Source organism: Eleutherodactylus coqui, chromosome 1 (genome assembly GCF_035609145.1).
Source record: "Eleutherodactylus coqui strain aEleCoq1 chromosome 1, aEleCoq1.hap1, whole genome shotgun sequence".
NCBI lineage: Eukaryota > Metazoa > Chordata > Amphibia > Anura > Eleutherodactylidae > Eleutherodactylus > Eleutherodactylus coqui.
This window is the reverse complement of record NC_089837.1, coordinates 125,750,833-125,771,400: the sequence shown is the minus strand read 5'-3', so window position 1 is coordinate 125,771,400 and position 20,568 is coordinate 125,750,833. Positions and strand designations below refer to the sequence as shown.

The 20,568-nt window shown below is 42.9% G+C and overlaps 1 protein-coding gene across 1 annotated transcript in view; it reads left to right on the top strand.

Annotated features, from left to right (window-relative positions):
* The first annotated feature begins 19,590 nt into the window (after nucleotides 1-19,590).
* Nucleotides 19,591-20,568, top strand: part of GPR149 (G protein-coupled receptor 149) — a 101,951-nt gene continuing 100,973 nt past the window's right edge. The window contains exon 1 of the mRNA XM_066602422.1: nucleotides 19,591-19,677. Within this exon, the coding sequence (XP_066458519.1) occupies nucleotides 19,591-19,677 (87 nt within the window). The remainder of the gene's footprint in view (nucleotides 19,678-20,568) is intronic.

Genomic DNA, 20,568 nt, shown 5'->3' with positions numbered 1-20,568 from the left:
ACTTTGAGGAGTCTACCCAGATGGTGAGCGGCGATGCTGCAATCATTAGCGTTACCATCCCGCTGCTATGCCTGCTGAGAAGTTTGCTGCAAAGCATAAAGGGCGACGCTTTGTGGTTGGAACAGGAGACTGGGGATGAGAGTATGTCGCTTGATAGCCAGACCACCCTCCTGTCTATATCTCAGCACGTTTTGGAGGAGGAGGGGGAAGAGACAGCTGGGCCCACTACAGAGGGTACCCATCCTGCTTGCCTCTCATCTGTTCAGCGTGTATGGGCTGTGGAGGAGGAGGAGGATCCTGAAAATCATCTTCCTAGGGACGACAGCCATGTCTTGCATACTGGTACCCTGGCACACATGGTTGACTTCATGTTAGGCTGCCTTTCTCGTGACCCTCGGGTTTGACTCATTCTGGCCAACACGGATTGCTGGGTGTACACCCTTCTTAACCCACGCTGTAAGGAGAACCTTTCCACTCTCATTCCCAAAGAGGAAAGGGGTACAAGAGTGATGCAATACCACAGGGCCCTGGTGGAAAAAGTGATGCAAAACTTCCCATCTGATAGCAGAGGAGATCAGGCAGCATGTACAGCGCAGGTAGGGGAACACTCTCCAAGGCCTTTGCCAGTTTTATGGCTCCCCAGCAAGACTGCATCACCACTCCCCAGTCAAGGCTGAGTCGGAGGGGGAGCACTGTAAAAAGATGGTGAGGAAGTACGTAGCCGATCGTACCACCGTCCTCCGTGATGCCTCTGCTCCATACAACTATTGGGTGTCAAAGCTGGACACGTGGCACGAACTTGTACTTTACGCCCTGGAGGTGCTGGCTTGCCTTGCCGCTAGCGTCTTGTCAGATAGGGTGTTTAGTGCAGCTGGGAGAATCATCACGGATAAGCATACCCGCCTGTCAACTGCCAGTGCCGACATGCTTACACTCACAAAGATGAACAAAGCCTGGATTTCCCCAGACTTCTCTTCTCCACCGGCAGAAAGCAGCGGTACCTCGAAGGGGGAATTAGCTTTGTCAATCACTCTCGGATATTATTATTCCTCCTCCTGAAACATCATGTCATCACGCTGAACTGCCAATTTTTCTGTGGGCCAAAAGACTCTGCTTACAATTTTTTTACAATTTTTCAAAGTTTCAAAAGTATTGATACTTTACCAGAAAACAATTTTTTTCACAGGGCTGCCTCCAGGCTCTTTTGCAAATTAAGCAACAGCGAGCTGTATCTTTAAAAAATATTTCTGGGTTTCACCTGCCCTCTCGGTTGAGAATTTTTTCTGGGGTACACTTGTACTCTTGGTACACTAATTTATCTGGCCCTCGCCTATACTGTTATCTAAACAATTTTTCCGGCCTTCGCCTACACTCATGGTACACCAATGTTTCAGGGGTTACTAGGGTCTGCCTATACTTTTGCTACAGAAATGTTACAGGGGTCTGCCTATACTTCTGCTATAGAAATGGTACAGGGGTCTGCCTATACTTCTACTACAGAAATGTTACAGGGGTCTGCCTATACTTCTGCTACAGAAATGTTACAGGGGTCTGCCTATACTTTTACAACAGAAATGTTATTGGGGTCTGCCTATACTTCTGCTACAGAAATGTTACAGGGGTCTGCCTATACTTCTACTACATAAATGTTATAGGGGTCTGCCTATACTTGTGCTACAGAAATATTACAGGGGTCTGCCTATACTTGTGCTACAGAAATGTTACAGGGGTCTGCCTATACTTGTGCTACAGAAATGTTACTGAGGTCTCTTTTTACCTTTGCTACAGGAATGTTACAGGGGTCTGTCTATACTATGGGTGCACTAAGTCTTCCCATCGCGGTGTTTTACCTATCTGGCACAAATAATACAGTGACTGACTAGGGCAGAAATGTGGGCCGAGGCCAAGGTCCTTGACGGGGTGAAACTCTCCCATGGTTGGGCACTCTGATTTCTTCCTGTGTAATACCATCTTTGTGCACTGACAGTATAGGCGAGCCCAAGGAACTCAAAGACTTCCCCTTGCAGTGTTGAGCTATCTGTGTTGGGACACGTGGATTTCCCATTGCTATGTAACTCAGGGCACCTTGGGTCACACAAGGTGGAGGCTGGAACCGAGCCTGACCTTGGGCCCGCTCACGTGCTTCCCACACAGACTATAGCGGGTCCTGGTCATGGTGTATTGGCCTTGTAATGCCACCTCCTCCTCCTCCTTGGGATCAGGGGATCAGCACTGGGCATCATGTATTTTCTCCTGTGTTACCACAGTTATCTGAGACATTGGTTTGGGCCAAAGAAGAGGAGTGTTACTGCATTAATGAGACGTTCACAGCTGTACTAGCATCGGAGTCCGCTCTATGCCCACGATTGCTGAGGGTGTGTGCAGAGGCCTATGTCTTCGGCGAAGTGAAAGTCTGCCATGTTTGAACGCTGTGATTGCTTTATGCTTAATACCATCTTTAAGTTCCTGGGGCTCGCCTATGCTGTGGGTGCACAAAGACTTCCCATAGCGGTGTTTTATCTGTCTGGCACAAAGACACGACTGACTTGGGTAGGGTGCAGATCGAAGATGGCTTTCCCCTTGCGGTGTCAATTGAGCTATCCGACACCTACACAGAATGAATAGTGTGTTAGCACCTAAGTTTTCCCATTGCTATGTAACTCGCGGCACCTTGGGTCACACAAGGTGTTTGCTGGGACCGAGCCTGACAAAGGCCCCGCTCACATACTTCACACACAGGCTACTGCGGGTCCTGGTCATGTTTTCTTGGCCTTCTAAGGCCATCTCCTCCTCCTGCTTGGGGTCAGGGGATCAGCACTGGGCATCATGTATTTTCTCTCATGTAACCACAGTTATCTGAGACACTGGTTTGGGCCAAAGAAGACGAGCGTTACTGCACTAATGAGACGTTCACAGCTGTACTAACACCGGGGTCCGCTTCATGCCCGTGATTGCTGAGGGTGTGGGCAGAGGCCTATGTCCTGGGGGAAATGCAACTGCACCAGGTTGGGTCTGTGGAACTTGTTCCTGGTTAATCCAGTCTTTGGAGCAGTGAAAGCAACTGCAACTATTAAATGAGACGTTCACGGCTGTACTAGCATCGGAGTCCGCTTCATGCACGCGATTGCTGAGGGTGTGGGCTGAGGCCTATGTCCTGGGGGAAATGCAACTGTGCCCGGTTGGACCCTTGGAACTTGTTCCTGGTAAATCCAGTCTTTGGAGTGGTGAAAGCAACTGCAACTAATTAAATGAGACGTTCACTGCTGAACTAGCACCGGAGTCCGCTTTATGCCCACCATGGCTGAGGTTGTGTGCAGGGGCCGAGGTCCTCGGCGGAGCGAAAGTCTGCCATGTTTGGGCACTGTAATTGCTTCATGTGTAATACTTTCCTTGGGTTCCTTTGGCTTGCCTATACTGTGAGTGCACAAAGACTTCCCATTGCGGTGTTTTACCTGTCTGACACTAATACACTGACTGACTAGGGCAGAAAAGTAGGTTGAGGCCCTTCGCAGGGTGAAACTCTGCCATGTTTGGACACTATGATTTCCTCATGTGTAATACCATGCTTGAGTTTCTTGGGCTCGACTATGCTGTGCGTGCACAATGACTTCCCATTGCATTGCTTTACCTGTCTGGCACAAATACACTGACTGACTAGGGTAGAAATGTGGGCCGAGGTCCTTGGCGGGGTGAAACTCTGCCATGTTTGGGCGCTCTGATTTCTTCTTGTGTAATACCATCTTTGTACACCGACAGCATAGGCAAGCCCAAATAACTCAAAGACTTTCTATTGTGGTGTTGAACTATCTAACACCTACACAGAAAGAATTGTGTGGGGACACATGGATTTTCCATTGCTATGTGACTTGCGGCACCTTGGGTCACACAAGATGGAGGCTGGGACCGAGCCTGACCCTAGGCCCGCTCACGTGCTTCCCACACAGAGTATTGCTGCATTGTGGAGATGTGTAGAAGTGCTGGGCTGGCACCTGAGTCCCCTTTATGCCCACATTTGCGGCTCCTGACAATTTTGCGACGGAGGTGCCACAGGATGGGAATGATGATTGTACGTCAATTTATCATCGATTCTCAACAGCATTGTGGGCTATCGCCCCCCCTTTCAAAGAGGGTCGCTGCCTGGCCCTGCCAACCCTCTGCAGTGTGTGCCTCCGGTTCCTCCTCATTGCAGAAACATGTAGAAATAGACATGAGGGTGGTGTAGCTATGAAGCCAGCGTGTGGCATGAGGGCAGCTGAAGGCAGGGAAACTTTTGTGTGCGCTGTGGATGCAGGGGTGTGGGCGGTTGGGCAGCATGTAACCCAGGAGAAGAGACAGCGGTGTCACCCGCAGGCAGTGATTGTCCTTGGTTGCAGGTAGTGTGGTGCTTAGCTAAGGTGTGCCTTGCTAATGAGGGTTTGTCCGAAGTAAAAATTGTTACGGGGGGGGGGGGGGGGGCAGACGCTTGCCCCCATTTTGGCTTAATAGCGGGACCTGGGAGCCTGAGATGCAGCCATGCATGCTGCCCCTGCCCTTTCCTATCCGTTTCTGTGGTGTTTCCATGACTTTCGGATGTTTTCCAGAGTTTCACAAGTCATGACCTATGCGGAGCATCGGTCCCATAAAAAAATGCTCGAGTCGCCCATTGACTTCAATGGGGTTCGTTACTCGAAACGAGCTCTTGAGCATCGCGGAAAGTTCGACTCGAGCAACGAGCACCCGAGCATTTTGGTGCTTGCTTATCTCTACTATCTATCTATCTATCTATCTCATATCTATCTATCTATCTCATATCTATCTATCTCATATCTATCTATCTATCTCTCTATCTATCTCATATCTATCTCTCTATCTATCTCATATCCATCTATCTCATATCCATCTATCTCATATCCATCTATCTCATATCTCTCTATCTATCTATCTATCTATCTATCTATCTATCTATCTATCTATCTATCTATCTATCTATCTATCTATCTATCTATCTATCTATCTATCTATCTATCTACCTATCTGCCTTTTTTTGCTAGACCAAAACTGAAGTAAATGCAAACATTGATAAATGAATGGCTGTTAAAGATAAGACAAATCAGAATATACTCTCTATTGTCTCATCTCCTAAGAGTTAAAGCTCTAGTGGGCAATCACTGTACCCCATTTGCAAGAATACTGTTTAGAAGTGATTCTTATAAATATTTTATAAATCTTAACTGTGTTACCATTTAGAGAGCTATTATGACACAATTATCATCGTAACAATTAGTTTCCTCAGCAAATGCGCTTTTTTTTCCTAAGCAGTCATCTGAAAAGCATCTTTGGAAAGTCAATTATGTTTTTGAGTAATACTATTAAGTATACATTTTAAATGAACGTCTCATACTTCCATTTTAGAAAAATGTGTCCTGGAAAGAACAGCTGTGAGTTGGTGGGCATTAAAAACGCCATTCGATCTTTTTTCTATTTTATGCTACACTCTATAAGATTTGATTTAGTGATATCACAGCAGCTCTAGGGTTGTTTTGCTCTTAGAATATCATTATGAAAGAGGATCAGTTTGTTATAACTTGAATATGTATACCAGACACACAAAAGGCCTTCTACCTTGGACCATTTGTGTAAAACAGTGTTGATTTTACACCGTGGATTGTGTGTGAGCTGGCATAAATTTATAGTAAATCATCAAATAAAACTATATAATGCAACATAAAGAATGTATTAAGTAATAAGAATGAGTGAAACTGGTAAAAGTAAGATAAGAAAACAGAGCCAGTGTTATGTCCAAGCTGGATGCAAAATACCTTGTCCTAAAAGGACATACATCCACACAATATTCTAACGTGGAGAAAACAAAACAATTATAACAAAACCAAGAAGTGCGGGAACAGGAAATCTGAGCGTAATGTACTAAGACCCTATCTAAAAGTGGAGCACTTGCCTTGATGAGGGCGACCCCACTGCAAAAATCTGGGGCAACCCTGGCTCTCTCTAGTTGGATAACACAAATACTGTTGCTACAATAAATAACAATACATGCGATACAGATGTCAAACAAGCACACAGTGAAACAGGTGAAATAGTAATGCAGAAATAGCAACTAGTTAGGAGTTAGATATTTCAACACACCAAATATCCTTAATCCCTTCCCGCTCCAGGACTTACATTTATGTCCTGGAGCATCAGAGTAAGTATGCAGAGAGGTCGCGGGCAACCTCTCTGCATACAGCGCGGGCGTCAACTGTTTACTACAGCTGACACGATTGTCTGTTCAGGGCTATAAACCCTTTAAATGCCGCTGTCAGTTCTGACAGTGGCATTTAAAGCCCCCGAACGCTGTTCTGGGGTCCCGTACGGCCCCACCGCGGTAAGATCGGGGGAGCCATGCAGGTGTCATGGCTGCCGGGGGCCTTCTAAAAGGCCCCAGGGCTGCCTTGAGAGACTGCCTATCCAACCATCCCCGTGGGGTGGCTTGACAGGCTACCTGTCAGAATACACTATGACGTAATGCTATAGCATTGCGTCATACTGCAGGAGCGATCAAAGTATCACATATTGTAGTCCCCCAGGGGGACTTAAAAGTAAAGTGAAAAAAAGAGCAATAAAGTTTTTTTAATTGTAAAAAAAAAAAGTTATAAAAGTTTAAATCACCGCCCTTTTGCCATATCTATAATTAAAAAGTCTAAACAATAAAATAAAAATACATATTTGGTATCGCAGCATCCGTAATAGTCCGATCTATCAAAGTAGCACATTATTTACCCCGCACAGTGAACGTTGTCCGAAAAAAAAAATGAAGAACGCCAGAAATGCACTTTTTCAGTCACCCTGTCTCCCAGAAAAAAACGCAATAAAAAGCGATCAAAAAGTCCTACGTATTCCGAATTAGTACTATCAGAAACTACAGGATATTTCGCAAAAAAATGAGGCATCGCTGAACTACGTCGACGGAAAAATAAAAAAGCTATTGCGCACACAAGGTGACCACAAAAAATAATTGAAAAAATTAAATGTCTTCGAAAAAAAAGAGTAGTATAGTAAAAAAAAAACTATACAAGTTTGGTATCGTAGCAATCATACTGACCCATAGAATAAAGGTATCATGTCATTTTTGTTGCAGTTTGTGCACCGTAGAAACAAGACGCACTTAAAAATGGCGGAATGTCGTTTTTTTTTTCACTTTACTCCACTTACAATTTTTAAAAGTTTTTCAGTACATTACATGGTACATTAAATATCACCATTAAAAAATACAACTTATTCCGCAAAAAACAAGACCTCATACAGCGACGCCGATGGATAAATAAAGGAGTTATGATTTTTTTAACGGGGAAGGAAAAAACGAAAATGAAAAAAAGAAAGGGCCGCGTCATGAAGGCATTAAATGGATTTTACAGTGAAATACTATTAATGACCTAATCATCAGGATAGGCAATCAATAGTTAATCGGTCAGGGTCCGTCTGCTCCGACCTCTGTTATTATGGTGCTGACAGCATGTGGCCACTCAGCAGTGCAGCCAAATCGAGGGGTGATTACTCCCTACTGATCCTCCTCGACCTCTCCACAGCATTTGACTCTGTTGACCACAAACTCCTTCTCAGTATGCTTCGTTCCATCAGCCTAAAGGGCACTGCTCTCTCCTGGTTCTCCTCCTACCTATCTGACTGATCTTTCAGCATCTCCTTTGCTGGCCTCCTCTTCCCCTTGCTGTTAGGGTCCCCCAAGGCTCGGTCCTCGACCCCCTTCTTTTCTCTATCTACACAGCCCCTATTAGACAAACCATCAGGAGATTTGGCCTCCAATACCACCTGTATGCTGATGACACCCAGCTATACACCTCTTTCCGTGACATCTCTGCACCTTTCCTCCAAAACATCACCGAGTGTTTGCTGTCTCTAACCCTATGTCCTCTCTCTACCTAAAACTAAACCTCTCTAAAACTGACTTATTGGTATTTCCACCCTCCACTAACCGACCTCATCCTGACATCTCCATCTCAGTGTATGGTGCCACCATAACTCCCAGACAGTATGCCCGCTGCCTTGGGGTCATATTCGACTCTGATCTATCATTTACCCCCTACATCCAATCTCTTGCCTGAACATGTCAGTTGCACCTCAAGAACATCGCAAGAATCCGCTCTTTTCTCACTGAAGACACACTAAAATTGCTTATTGTTGCCCTCATCCACTCACGGCTCGATTATTGCTACTCGTTGCTGATCGGCCTCCCCTGCACCAGATTCTACCCTCTCCTTAATATATCCTGAATACGGCAGCCAGGCTCATCTTCCTGTCCAGCCGCTACTCGGACGCCTCTACCTTGTGCTGGTCACTGCACTGGCTGTCCGTTAAATACAGAATTCAATTTAAACTCGCTAACTTCATCCACAGTGCAGCACCCCACTATATTGCCTCCCTCATCTCAATCCATCACCCAGCCCGGGCTCTCCGCTCTGCTAACAAAACTAGACTGCGCGCCCCTCTGATTCCAACTTCTCATTCCCGCCTCCAAGACTTCTCCAGAGCAGCACCGGTCCTCTGAAATGCATTACCAAAGGCTACCCGGGCAATCCAGGACTCGCAGAACTTCAGGCGTGCTCTAAAAACGCACCTCTTCAGGGAGGCATACCACATACCCTAAACAAACCCCTCTGTACTCCGCATGATAACATGCTCCCTGACCTACTGACTGCAATCCCTGCTAGCCATACCGTTTCTGCCATCACACGGCTAAATGTCTGACCATTGTCTATGTGTATAGCATCCCCCAATCTCCACCTCGCCATACTATGCACATCTCCAGCCCTTTACTTTCTGTATCACCCCATTACTTGTAGTATGTAAGCTTGTTGGAGCAGGACCCGCACCCCTATTGTTTCCATCAACTGATTACTATGTAACCGTGGTTCTGTAATTTTTGTACTTTTGACTTTCTGTATTCCCCCTGTCTATGTAAGCGCTGCGGAATATGTTGGCGCTATACAAATGAAGATTATTATTATCTCTTGACTCCCGAGAGGAACACAGCATGCAGTCTATTGAAAGATACTTTATCTCTCTGCAGCTGAAGGATAGATTTTAAGTTCACCTTAAAATCATCATTCAGACAAAAAAAAGTGCACAATGGCCACGTTTACATGTAATCATTATCACTCATTTTCGGTCGTTTGAACGAATTTTCAGCGATATAATCGTTACATGTAAATGGGCCTTTACTCTGCCTTTATTGTACTCCACCAAGGTGAGTTTCACCTACGGAGTTCCCACAGACTCTCTCCACTGTGGAATGTTCTGGAAAGACAATGGGGTCCTGCAAATGGAAAAGTAATACAACTTCAACATTAAGCTGGACCAAGGTATGACAGCCATCCCTTCATAGGATAAGCTGTTCACGCCAAGTGAGTCATCTCCTATTAGGAGCCTTTCTTTTTGGTTGTCGTTCTTGGATCTTTGGAGTGCTGCCTTTGTTTTAATTAAGGTTCGAATGTGACATGAACAGATCCTTACTCATCCTTACAAAAACATCTTGACATCACGAAGCATCATTTGCTTCTTGAGATACACTGAAACTCGTCAACCTTTTTCATCCTTAGCATCATTTCGTAAACATGCAGTATGCATTTACTATTTACATAGATTGTACATTATCCCTCTTTGTCCACAATATGGAGAAGCTCATCAATATACAAACAAGGTAATGCATATCAAAATGATATATATTTTAGACTACATACACAAAGTTTCTAACAATTATTAATTGACAATTGTAAAAAATGTGAATTATTCCTGTTATTTCACTATTAGCCATGTATTTTGTACCGTTTCCTCGTTGCTTTTGTGTGGATCTTCACATTTAAAAGGGTGTATGCCCCAGAGTTATACAACTCCATTCCTACACAGCTTCATACATCTGCCATTGATTCCCATTAAATGAAGAACAAACCAAATACCACACAATTAATATGTTCATGTTTAAAGTAGTGTCAAAAAGACTAATCAACTACGGTTTGCAATCCCACTGAGGCAGAGGTATTCCAATAAACACCAACCAAGCATGTACCAAAGGTACACTCTTTTAGGGCTTGAAGAAGGGGAACACATGCGCAACCTACGCAAACATGTTTTTCTGTGTAAGCAATTAGTCTGGAAAAAAGTCTGTGAGCACTTCAGCTATATATGTCTGGTGTGTTTCCTAGCATATGTGCTAAACTTTGACACGACAACTCTGTCAAATGCCACTTCCAATAGGGTTGTCAAAACAGTTTTATTCTATGCATTTTTTTAATTTTTACTGTAAATAATACAATTTGGTTCTAACTACTACACACTCTCCTCATGTAAATACTGGGCAGTGTAGAAGGAGACTTAAATTAATTCAGCCCTTTACCTCCCCCTGCTGGTTTCCGTTGCAGTAGTAGATAAAGTCTTGTGATTACAGCAGCCTTGGCATTGAATCTAGCTGTCTGTGGGAGTGTACTAATAGAGGAGGAGTGGCAAGTATAATGCTAGCTAGTAGGCTTAGAAAAAACTGACCAAGCTTCAGCTCCACTATATCTGTAAAATAGTAGACAATATAAATTACCTTCTGCTGGTGAATTAGGAGGAGAGGTTCGCAGCAGAAACAAAAGCTTAGTTTTAATTTTTCACTGGAGATTTGCAGTACTGTCCGACTGATAGTGTATATATGTAGGCTATAGCAGTGTTAACAACTATCATCCAAGAAATGTTTTAAGGCATGTGTGATAAGTGTTCTGAAATATGGAACATATTTCCATTAATTAGACCTTATTGTTTTAGTACCATAGAAGTAATGATCAGCATTCAAAGCCAGAACAATAATGATTATTATGTCTATGCAGCATTGTATAGCAGTTCATTTTACCATGAATTGTAATTTGTCAATTATGTCAGTTGAATCATTTTATATTTTTTCTTCCACTTTGATGTAATGTCTTTTTGGTAACGCGACGTAGTGGATCGTCATGGACCTGATCTTTAAGTAATTAAATAGAAATCTCATTTTCCCATTACACATTATGGCAGCATGACTTTGCTTTTCTGTAAGTGACTGGATTTGCAAGGTCTGATTTCATACACACATCAATTACAAGGAGAAGCAAAGCCTTGTAGCTCACTAATTAAATCCTTTGGAACCACATGTTGAGGCTGATCCAATTTGATGAGGAGTCCTGCCCTAGGTCCTGTATCTAGAAGTGATTGCATGAAATGCATTGAAATAGGTGTTTACAGTATTATGACAAATCACTATGACAAATGCCGTATACCAGTTATGTATTAGTTTGAATATTAAAGGTCAATACAGCAATTTTATTTTCCAGTAGTAATCCGATATTTTGAGAATTCTTGCTTATAGGGGTTGACTGTGACGTCTTATTAATTAAAGTTAGTTTTTAATTAAATGAATAAAAAAAATATTGATGGCTTATCTTTAGGATAGACTACCAACCTGAGAACAGTGGGGTTCCAACTCCCAATATCTCTACCATGCCGCTGCTAAAAGAAGCTGCAACACTCTCTCTTTATTGCTTACCAGGTACAGCTTCCTGTATTTTCTAGTGGCTGTGTCTGGTACTGCAGCTCATTTGAATGGAATTGAACCATTGTCCATTGTAATCTTGGGAGTGATTTTTAACTAGACTCCCATTCCTAGGGAGAGTAGAACAATCCTGAATTTTCTCCACTTGTAGATAATTTGTCTTAATGGGGTTTGATGTACACCCAGAACTTTAGCAATGCTTTTGAACCTTTTTTCAGCTTCATCAGTCTCTATAACATATTTACTGAGTAATTCTAAAACATGTTTTCATCAAGGCATGGTTCACACTAACTTATCTTTTTTTGAGAACTTATTTCTCAGTAACCAGGCTTTATGTACCTTTATTAACACAGAGGTGCACTCGGTTTCTCTCTCTGCACTGTAGATGTTTTCTCAATGTACTTAATAATAGAGATGAACATTACAACTGTTAGTATTATTAGCTTAGTTGTATTTATTTATAATTGGGACTCAATATAACAATTAGATCAATTTATTAGTAATCAGTACAGAACTCCAGGTTACTTTGCAACTGCAGATGTAGGGTCTTTTTCCTCCCCTCTATATCATTTCTATAAATCATTATTTTCTCTCTCCTTGTTTGCTGAGTGGATGGATATTTCTGGTGTGTTGTCAGAACTTTATGCATTGAGCCAATTAGATCCCCTCGGGGGGTTCTCTTCCCTTTCGCAGCATGAGTCTCACACAGGAAGAGAAGAAGGTACACAGTGGCAGCTTATACCTCCTTACTTTCTAGACATTTTTATACTACACATTCCTTTCCATGAGAAGCTTTTGAAAATTTACAAAAAAGTCTCTTACACCTATAAGTGCGTCTGAGTTTTCCAATACACTTTAAATGGAAAAGTTCATTGTATAGCTTATAATATATTCAAGTGCAACTATATGCAACAAGAATAATAAGAGAAGATGGACTGCAGTAGTTTATCATGGGTCCTTCTTCCAATAATGATAATGAACATAGCAAACAAATAGTAGCAAGTGAAGAGTAATTGGGGATGGCAACAGACATAACTATGTTTTCAAATCCACTCATTGAATGAGTTTTAGCCAAAACTGTTAAGAAGAACATCTTGTTTGAAATAACTTTGTGTTATACTGTCTTTCACACTGCAAGTCTAAAATTCTGTGACATTTAATGTAAATTGTTTTAAATGGAACCTGTCAGGAGGATTTAATCCCTTAAACTGCCGGTATTTGGGACTGTAATAGGTTGTCAATGTTGTCAGTGCATATTCTGTCTGATAAAGCATAATGTATGAAAAGGAACAGTGCTATGTTCAAATTACCTGTAAAGAGTCATGGGATGGTGCCAGTATTCTGACGAGGCATGCTGGCTGGTTCCCCTCATGGCTTGACGTTCCTCAGGCCGGAAAATTTCATCACAAACCTATGCTGGTGGCATCTGGCGTATGTGCAGTGAAGCAAGGTTTACTGACTTTGGCTTCATCTGTGCCCCATGCATGCGTTAGCTGCCTCTGGAGCTGGCTGTGGGATGTCAAGACATTTATATAGCAAATGTCATAAAAGCACTATTCTACTAAACACACTCATAACACTTTCCTTTGAAGACTTTTAGAAATACGTTCCAGTCTTTAAAGCTGTCAGTTAAGTGATCCCTCTCAGAGCTGCAAAATGACCAAGAGGAGCTTTGAACCCCCCGACCCCCTCATATAGGAGTTGAAGAAGTATACTATAGTTCAGCTAGCTTTAGTAAAGGTCCACTTACCTGGATCTAGAGTCAGGTGAAGGTCTGAGCTGAACACAACAGTAAAGAAGACCTCTTAACATTTTGCAAACTTTGTAGAACTTTTTATATCAAGGTTCATTATTATATGTTAGTGTGAAAATCAGACCAGATCCCAAAATTAATTTAATCTCAGACCAATCCCTGAATACATTCAGACTGCAAACCTAGCTCCTAAAATTAATTTAGGCATCATACCTGACCCTAAAATTAATCAGATCCGTAAAATTAATGAGACCACAAACCAGACCCTAAAAATTTAACTCTAGAACAGACCCCTAAAATTAGGCCCAGACCATTTCCTAAGATTAATCATACACCAGGTCAGCTAAAATTAATTCAGACCCCATACTAGGCAAAAAGTAAAATATATACTTACCGCTTTTGGGTTCTTTGCACTTCCAGGCGGCAGCCAACTAGCCATTGCCAGAACCTTTTATAGCAAGCCCTGACAGCAGATGCAATGAAGGGGAGATTGCCCTCACTTTATGCGTATATGGTGGCAGGTCTGCAGAATCTGCCAGTCAAGTAACTCTGCTGTAATTTATAGATATCCTAATTTACAGATGTCTGCTTGGTGGTCTTTTTTAAGTATGATTGGAGGTGTTCATTGTAAAAGAAAAGTTAAGAAATGTGGGCTGCACTGTCGTATGCTGTCCAAGCTTCAGTTGTTTTACCATAAAGTGAAGAGGTTCGTTTATAAACACTGGCTCTATCTGCAGAACATAATTAATGAAAATGATATTACTGTGATGTTATCTGGAAGGCTTCATCTTGAATATGGATGAGAAAGTGCAGGTAAAAGGACGAGGACCTGGGCTGATGAGTCAAATAATTAGTTGATGACTTCAGGCTTATTAGCAAAATCGTACATATTAAAGATGATTCGAACTTGAGGACAGAACAGAGGAAAGAGGCATGATGTCCTTCACTGTCTTAGAAATTACTAGAAAAATGTTACATATTAAAGAAGATTCAAGCTTCAAGACCGAAGGGGCATATTGCCCTTCATTATCATAGATATTGCTGAAAAGAAAAAAGTTTGGTGCCTGTTAGAACAAAATGTGATTGTTCTCAGTAAGAGAAATAAAGTAATCTTGTAGATATGATACCTTTTAATGGCTAAGAAAAATACATGAGGTTATAGCGAGCTTTTAAAACCACTTAGATTTCTTCACAAAGCTTATAACAGAGTAGATCTGAAGAAGCATATACACTAAATGAGTAAAAAAATAATGCACCAAGAAGTTGTTGGAAGTGAATGAAACTTTATGTGTGAATGTAATTATGATATTTGTAAGGATTAGAGATGAGCGAGCACCAAAATGCTCGAGTGCTGGTTACTCGAGTCGAACTTCCCGCGATACTCGAGGGTTCGTTTCGAGTAACGAACCCTATTAAAGTCAATGAGCGACTCGAGCATTTTTGTATATCGCCAATGCTCGCTAAGGTTTTCATTTGTGAAAATCTGGGAAATTCACGAAAGTGATGGGAGCGACACAGAAACGGATAGGGCAGGCGAGGGGCTACATGTTGGGCTGCATCTCAAGTTCCCAGGTCCCACTATTAAGCCACAATAGCGGCAAGAGTGCCCCCCCCCCCACTGTCAGCATAAAGATCGTTCTCCTCTGCCACAGCTGTAACAGCTGTGGCAGAGAAGAACGATGTTAGCCCATTGAATTCAATGCAGTCGGCAATACAGCCGGCTCCATTGAAAGCAATGGGCTGCCAGCGAGCGCGGGATGAATTTTCGGGAAGGGCTTAAAAATATAAGCCCTTACCTGAAAATCATCCTAAAATGTGTAAAAATAAAAAACAAATGTATACTCACCTTTCCGCTGAAGCCGGAGTTCAGCCGCGTCTGGCCGGCAGTTCTCCTGAACTGCTCTGAGTAGTATTCAGCAGCCGGGGATTTAAAATCCCCGCCTGCTGAATGCGCTGCCTCTGATTGGTCACAGCCTCACCAATCAGAGGCAGCTCTCACTCACACCCATTCATGAATTCATGAATGGGTGAGTGAGTGCTGCCTCTGATTGACAGCTGAGAGCTGCCCCTGATTGGTCCCTGCGCTGAGCCAATCAGAGCCAGCACTCACCCATTCATGAATTCATGAATGGGTGTGAATGAGAGCTGCCTCTGATTGGCTGAGCACCTCAGCCAATCACATTCAGCTCTTTCAGCAGGCAGGGATTTTAAATCCCCGGCCGGTGATAGATCAGCAGTTCAGTACCACAGTGCAGGGGACAGCAGGAGAAGACGCGGCTGTGCCCCGGCAGCTGAAGGGAGGTGAGTATCTATTTTTTTGTTTTTTAAATCACTTTTAATTCATTTCCAGGGAATGGCTTATATGTAAAGCCCTTCCCTGAAAAACAATTCAGGTGTGCCAGCAGACCATTGTCTTCAATGGAGCCGCCGGCAGCAGCAGCGGCTCCATTGAAGAGAATGCCTGCATTTTTATTCTTTTTTACACTAAAATCTTTCTTTTTCAGGGAAGGGCTTATATGTAAAGTCCTTCCCTGAAAAGGAATGCAGGGAGCCAGCAGGCTATTGTCTTCAATGGAGCCGCCGGCAGCAGCAGCGGCTCTATTGAAGAGAATGCCTGCATTTTTATTCTTTTTTACACTAAAATCTTTCTTTTTCAGGGAAGGGCTTATATGTAAAGTCCTTCCCTGAAAAGGAATGCAGGGAGCCAGCAGCTCATTGTTTTCAATGGAGCCGCCGCAGCAGCCGCGGCTCCATTGAAAACAATGTGTACATTCCCTATGGTGCACGCATGTCCTATCTTTGCAGGCACGCACCTGCAAAGTACGGACATGTGCACACACAATAGGGAATGCAGTGTTGTAAATACAAGCGTGTTTTTGTGCGTGCGCATGCACGCACCAAAACACGCTCATCTGAACGCACCCTTAGGATGATTTTCATGTAATGGCTTATATTTTTAAGCCCTTCCCGAAAATTCATCCTAAGATCGCCGGCAGCCCATTGCTTTCAATGGAGCCGGCTGTATTGCCGGCTCCATTGAATTCAATGGTGAGTGCTCGTTTAATCGAGACGAGTAACGAGCATCTCGAGCACCCTAATACTCGAACGAGCATCAAGCTCGGACGAGTATGGTCGCTCATCTCTAGTAAGGATTGAAATATTAGAACAAAAGGATATGTTTATTGGGGAAAGTTGTTCAATTCAAACGAGGCTCTAGTACCCGATTACATGATGAGATACAGTTGGGGCATGGAGGCATACAGGCTCCGTATGTTATACTGCGGCACATTTGCACACAGATGTCCATTCTCCAAAAATCTAATACCTATAACTTGTAATGGGAATGGGGAGCAGCCTAAGCTGGATCAGGGAGCTCCTGGCGTTCTGCCATCCCATCTAAGAGAAAGAAGAGTGACGCCTCTGTACTGAAGCCCAAGAGTGGGCAAATGGACTATGTTTTTGATGTGTAATAAGTCATGGTATTAGGCCAAATTTATTAGGCCAGGTGGTCAGGGTTTATTTTGTGTAGCGGTTTATATACAGTGTGGCATACTGTGAACTATTGTGGAGATGAATAAAACTGGAAGGTGACACATATAAAAGAAGTTCTGGGTGTAAATGAGTGTTCCTGAGAGTGGAGCCAACCATCTTGAGCAGAAAAGATGGCGATCCGGAGTAGTAACTAATCCCCTAATGTTACAAGTTGGTGCTTTGGATATGGGCTGATGAAAATGACGTCCACAGAGTGGTTGATGTGAATGCAGTTAAAGAGCTCTCCTTGCTGAGGAGAGGACTTCAAAAGGAGAAAGAGCTTTTCTGCAAGTTGCAGAAATTTAAGGGGCCAGTTGTCAGTTGAAGAGACTGCCCTGCTAAGTTGCGGGTAATTGGACTTTGCTATAGAGGTGACCAGGCTAAGGGTCCAAGCAGAGGTTCTTAATGTATTCTGGTTCAGAGGATCAAAAGAATCAAGTGCGATTGCTACAGGAGACAACCACAAGGAGCCATGTTGGGGTTGTCTGCAGATGGACTATTGTAGTTATAGATATCAGGTGGCAAAGTACCCAATCAAATCTTACTGGAATGTGATGGAGTGCAAAATGCCCAGTGGGCTACAATGGACTATTACGGTTTCCGCAAGTGACCAACGTCAACAGCAGGTAGCTGTCACCAGTAAGCAGAAAGACTGTTGCTGGAGCTGCAAAGGTGCAGACCGATGTGCACCTGGTTGCTGAGTCTTCATGGGACAAGGAAAAATCCCTGAGCAGATCGCAGGTTGAGTACTTCTATCTTCTGGTCTAAACTGTGCCCTAAGGAGTTTGTCAGTTTGTCCGGAGATGGTTGCTACCTCGGGAGAAGAGTCCAAGGAGTGGTGAGGCCATTCTAAAAAATGTTTATTCTGTGCAGTATGTACTTAAAAAGACTAATGGACTCATTATTGCAAATGTGTTGCATAATGTCTTGTATTCAAAAGTATATTGTGAAAATGACAAAATGTATATGCCATAATAATAATGCAAAGTCATAATATGTATAACATGTTTTCCTAGCAGCAATGTATAATGCAGTCTGTACAATGTGAATTGGTTTCTAAAGAGAGTGAAGCTAAGTTAAGTGAGGCACACCTGAGTCATTTGCCTCTAGATGTCATGGTAACTAGCAACAATAAGAGCGAGTTATGTGTTGAAAGTGCTAGTCTCAAGTTTAACCCAACGGATGCTGTTGCAGTCAGTGTCTTTGGTGAAAGGCATGTACTCCCTAAAAGCAACCTGCTGACTCCTACAAGTGAGAGAAGGGTGTGTAAGATGAGTGTTGCTGAAGTGGCAATTCCTCAGGATAGACAAATGATGAAGTGTTGAATGCTAATGCAGAAATTAAATGTAACGAGGTTATTATGGTTACTGTCAAACCAAAGAGTGGTGTCACCAGTTACAGTTTTGTGTAAACTTATGTCGTAGCTAGTAGCAACCAAATGTCTGCTATGTTCAAGTGTAACATATGTGGCATAATGAAAATGTATGAGTTTCTGGAGTATACTAGGAATGTTAATTTTCGTTGTCCTTCCTGTGATATAGTTAATACAAGGGGTAGTGAGTGGGTGAGTGCAGTAATAGCACTCCTACAGCAAAGCTTACTAAACAAGGATGAGCATAAAATCAGGCTGTAAAACTCGGTGCTCATGAACTTTTGATGTACCCGCGGATATGAAGCGTTTTTTAGGCAAAAATGCCTCCAATCGGTGATGTTCCGACCCTATTACGTGAGTTTCCCGTGTAATAGAGGATCGGAAGTGTTTCCTATTGATTTCAATGGGAAACCTCGCTTCGCACTTGCATGCACATCGCATGGCATGTGAGAGCAATGTGATGTATTAAAGCTCCCATTGAAATCAATGGGCGATGCATTCCAAGGAACATACAGGGATCTTTCTCCTGCATTACGATGCGGTGCAGGGAAAAAGAAAATCGCTCCTGTTTATGACTCCATTCAAAAGAATTGGGGTTCATATTTGTGGGTCTCGCAACACACAAATCTTGCACCATTTTCTCAGCCTTGTGAAACTGGCCTTACAAGGGGCAGACAGAAAAGAGAAAGTAGAGAAAAGAGTTTGGTCCCTAGGTCCTGTTGAAAATGTAAGTCAACAGTGGGAAGGTAAAGGAGTAGTTCATGGCAAGTTGGAGGAACGTAGACTTCAGGAGAAGCTAGAAAGTGTTAGGGTAGAGCAAAACAATTCACATCAGGTTAAGGCCAGCCTGGAAGAAAAGCTGGAGAGACAGAAAAAAATGAATGAAGAAACTGCTTCCTATAAACTGTAGTCTGAACAAGAGCTAATGTAGCTGAGGACAGCGGAAAATAAAGGTGAGCAGTAGCACATGGTTCTGGAGGAGGAGTGCTCCCACCTCAAGTGGAGGTAAAACAGGGAAGACAAGAGCTCAAAGAAGAGCTCGGAAAGGTATGTGCTGAGAGAGAAGTTCTGCTGAAGGCCAAGGATGAAGCAGAAGTCGTGTGTCACACTGCTGAGAAAGAGCACAAGCAGAGGGTGGTCGATGAAGAAAATTAAGCAAGAGGACTTGCAGAAGAAGTTTTTAGGCTGAGTGCTCATGCAGAAGAGGCTGTGAAACAATGGTCATTGACAGAAGAGGAAGCTGCCAGGTGGCGAGCTCTCACAAAAGAGGCAGAGAGGTGAAGGTCAGTAACTGAGGAGGAAGCTGCAAGACATAAGGCTGAATCAAGAAGGTACTTGACTGAGAAGTTAGTCACCATTACTGAAGTAATGCAACTGAAGATGGAGGCTGATGTGGCTCTGAAGCAGAAGATAGCTGAGAATGAGCAGCTCCGAAGATTGGCCAACGGTGAAGCTGATCTAAGAAAGGTAATGGGAAGAGCAAGTGACTCACTGTAAGCTAGATTGGGAAGAGGAACAAACCTGTCAGGGGAAAAGACAATAGGAGATACTGCAAGAATCTTGAAAACAAAAGAAATACGTAGATGTAAGATGAATTATTGTAAATGAAGTCAAATGTCCCTTAATCACTTAAACTTTAGGGATATGAATCCTGCCAGAGTCCTACAAAATGACCTCCAGCGGACTACTGGTCTGCATGTTCCTAGCCAAACTGTCAGAAGGACTCCATGAGGGCCCAATGTTCTGCAGTGGGACTCATGCTCACAACCCATAACCGTGCAGCTAAACTGGGGTGCCAATATCAAACCTGCCAATTCTGTTGTTCATTGGTGCCCTCTTCTCTTCATAGATGAGAGAAGATTAACACTGAGTACAAGTCTTTCGAGATCTGATAGGTGATTTAAGTGTTAATTTATTTTTTTAAGCAGCATATGTATTTTACACTATATTGTACATACCATATCTGTCCACAATCCTACTACAGAATATGAAGGGTTAAATCCCACTGTGTGGCATCTACTGATAACCATGATAAAAATCTGAAACATGTTCTATTCTTCCTCTCAATATAACAATACCTAAATCCTAAAGCAGCTGCCCCTGGCTGGATATAACTGGATATATTCATCTTCTATAAAAATAACAGAAATAAGATTTCAGTTTCATCCACCTCATTGATACCTCTGGAAATATCCAGAACAATGTTATGTAAAACAAGATGGGTTTTTGTATAGTGTTACTGACAGAGATGTTTCTAGGCAACTTGACCAATAGGGCAAACACCAAAAAAGCGCCCCCCCCCCCAACAACAACATTGAAAATGTTGGGAATGCCAACGACAATGCTGCAGGGAACTGC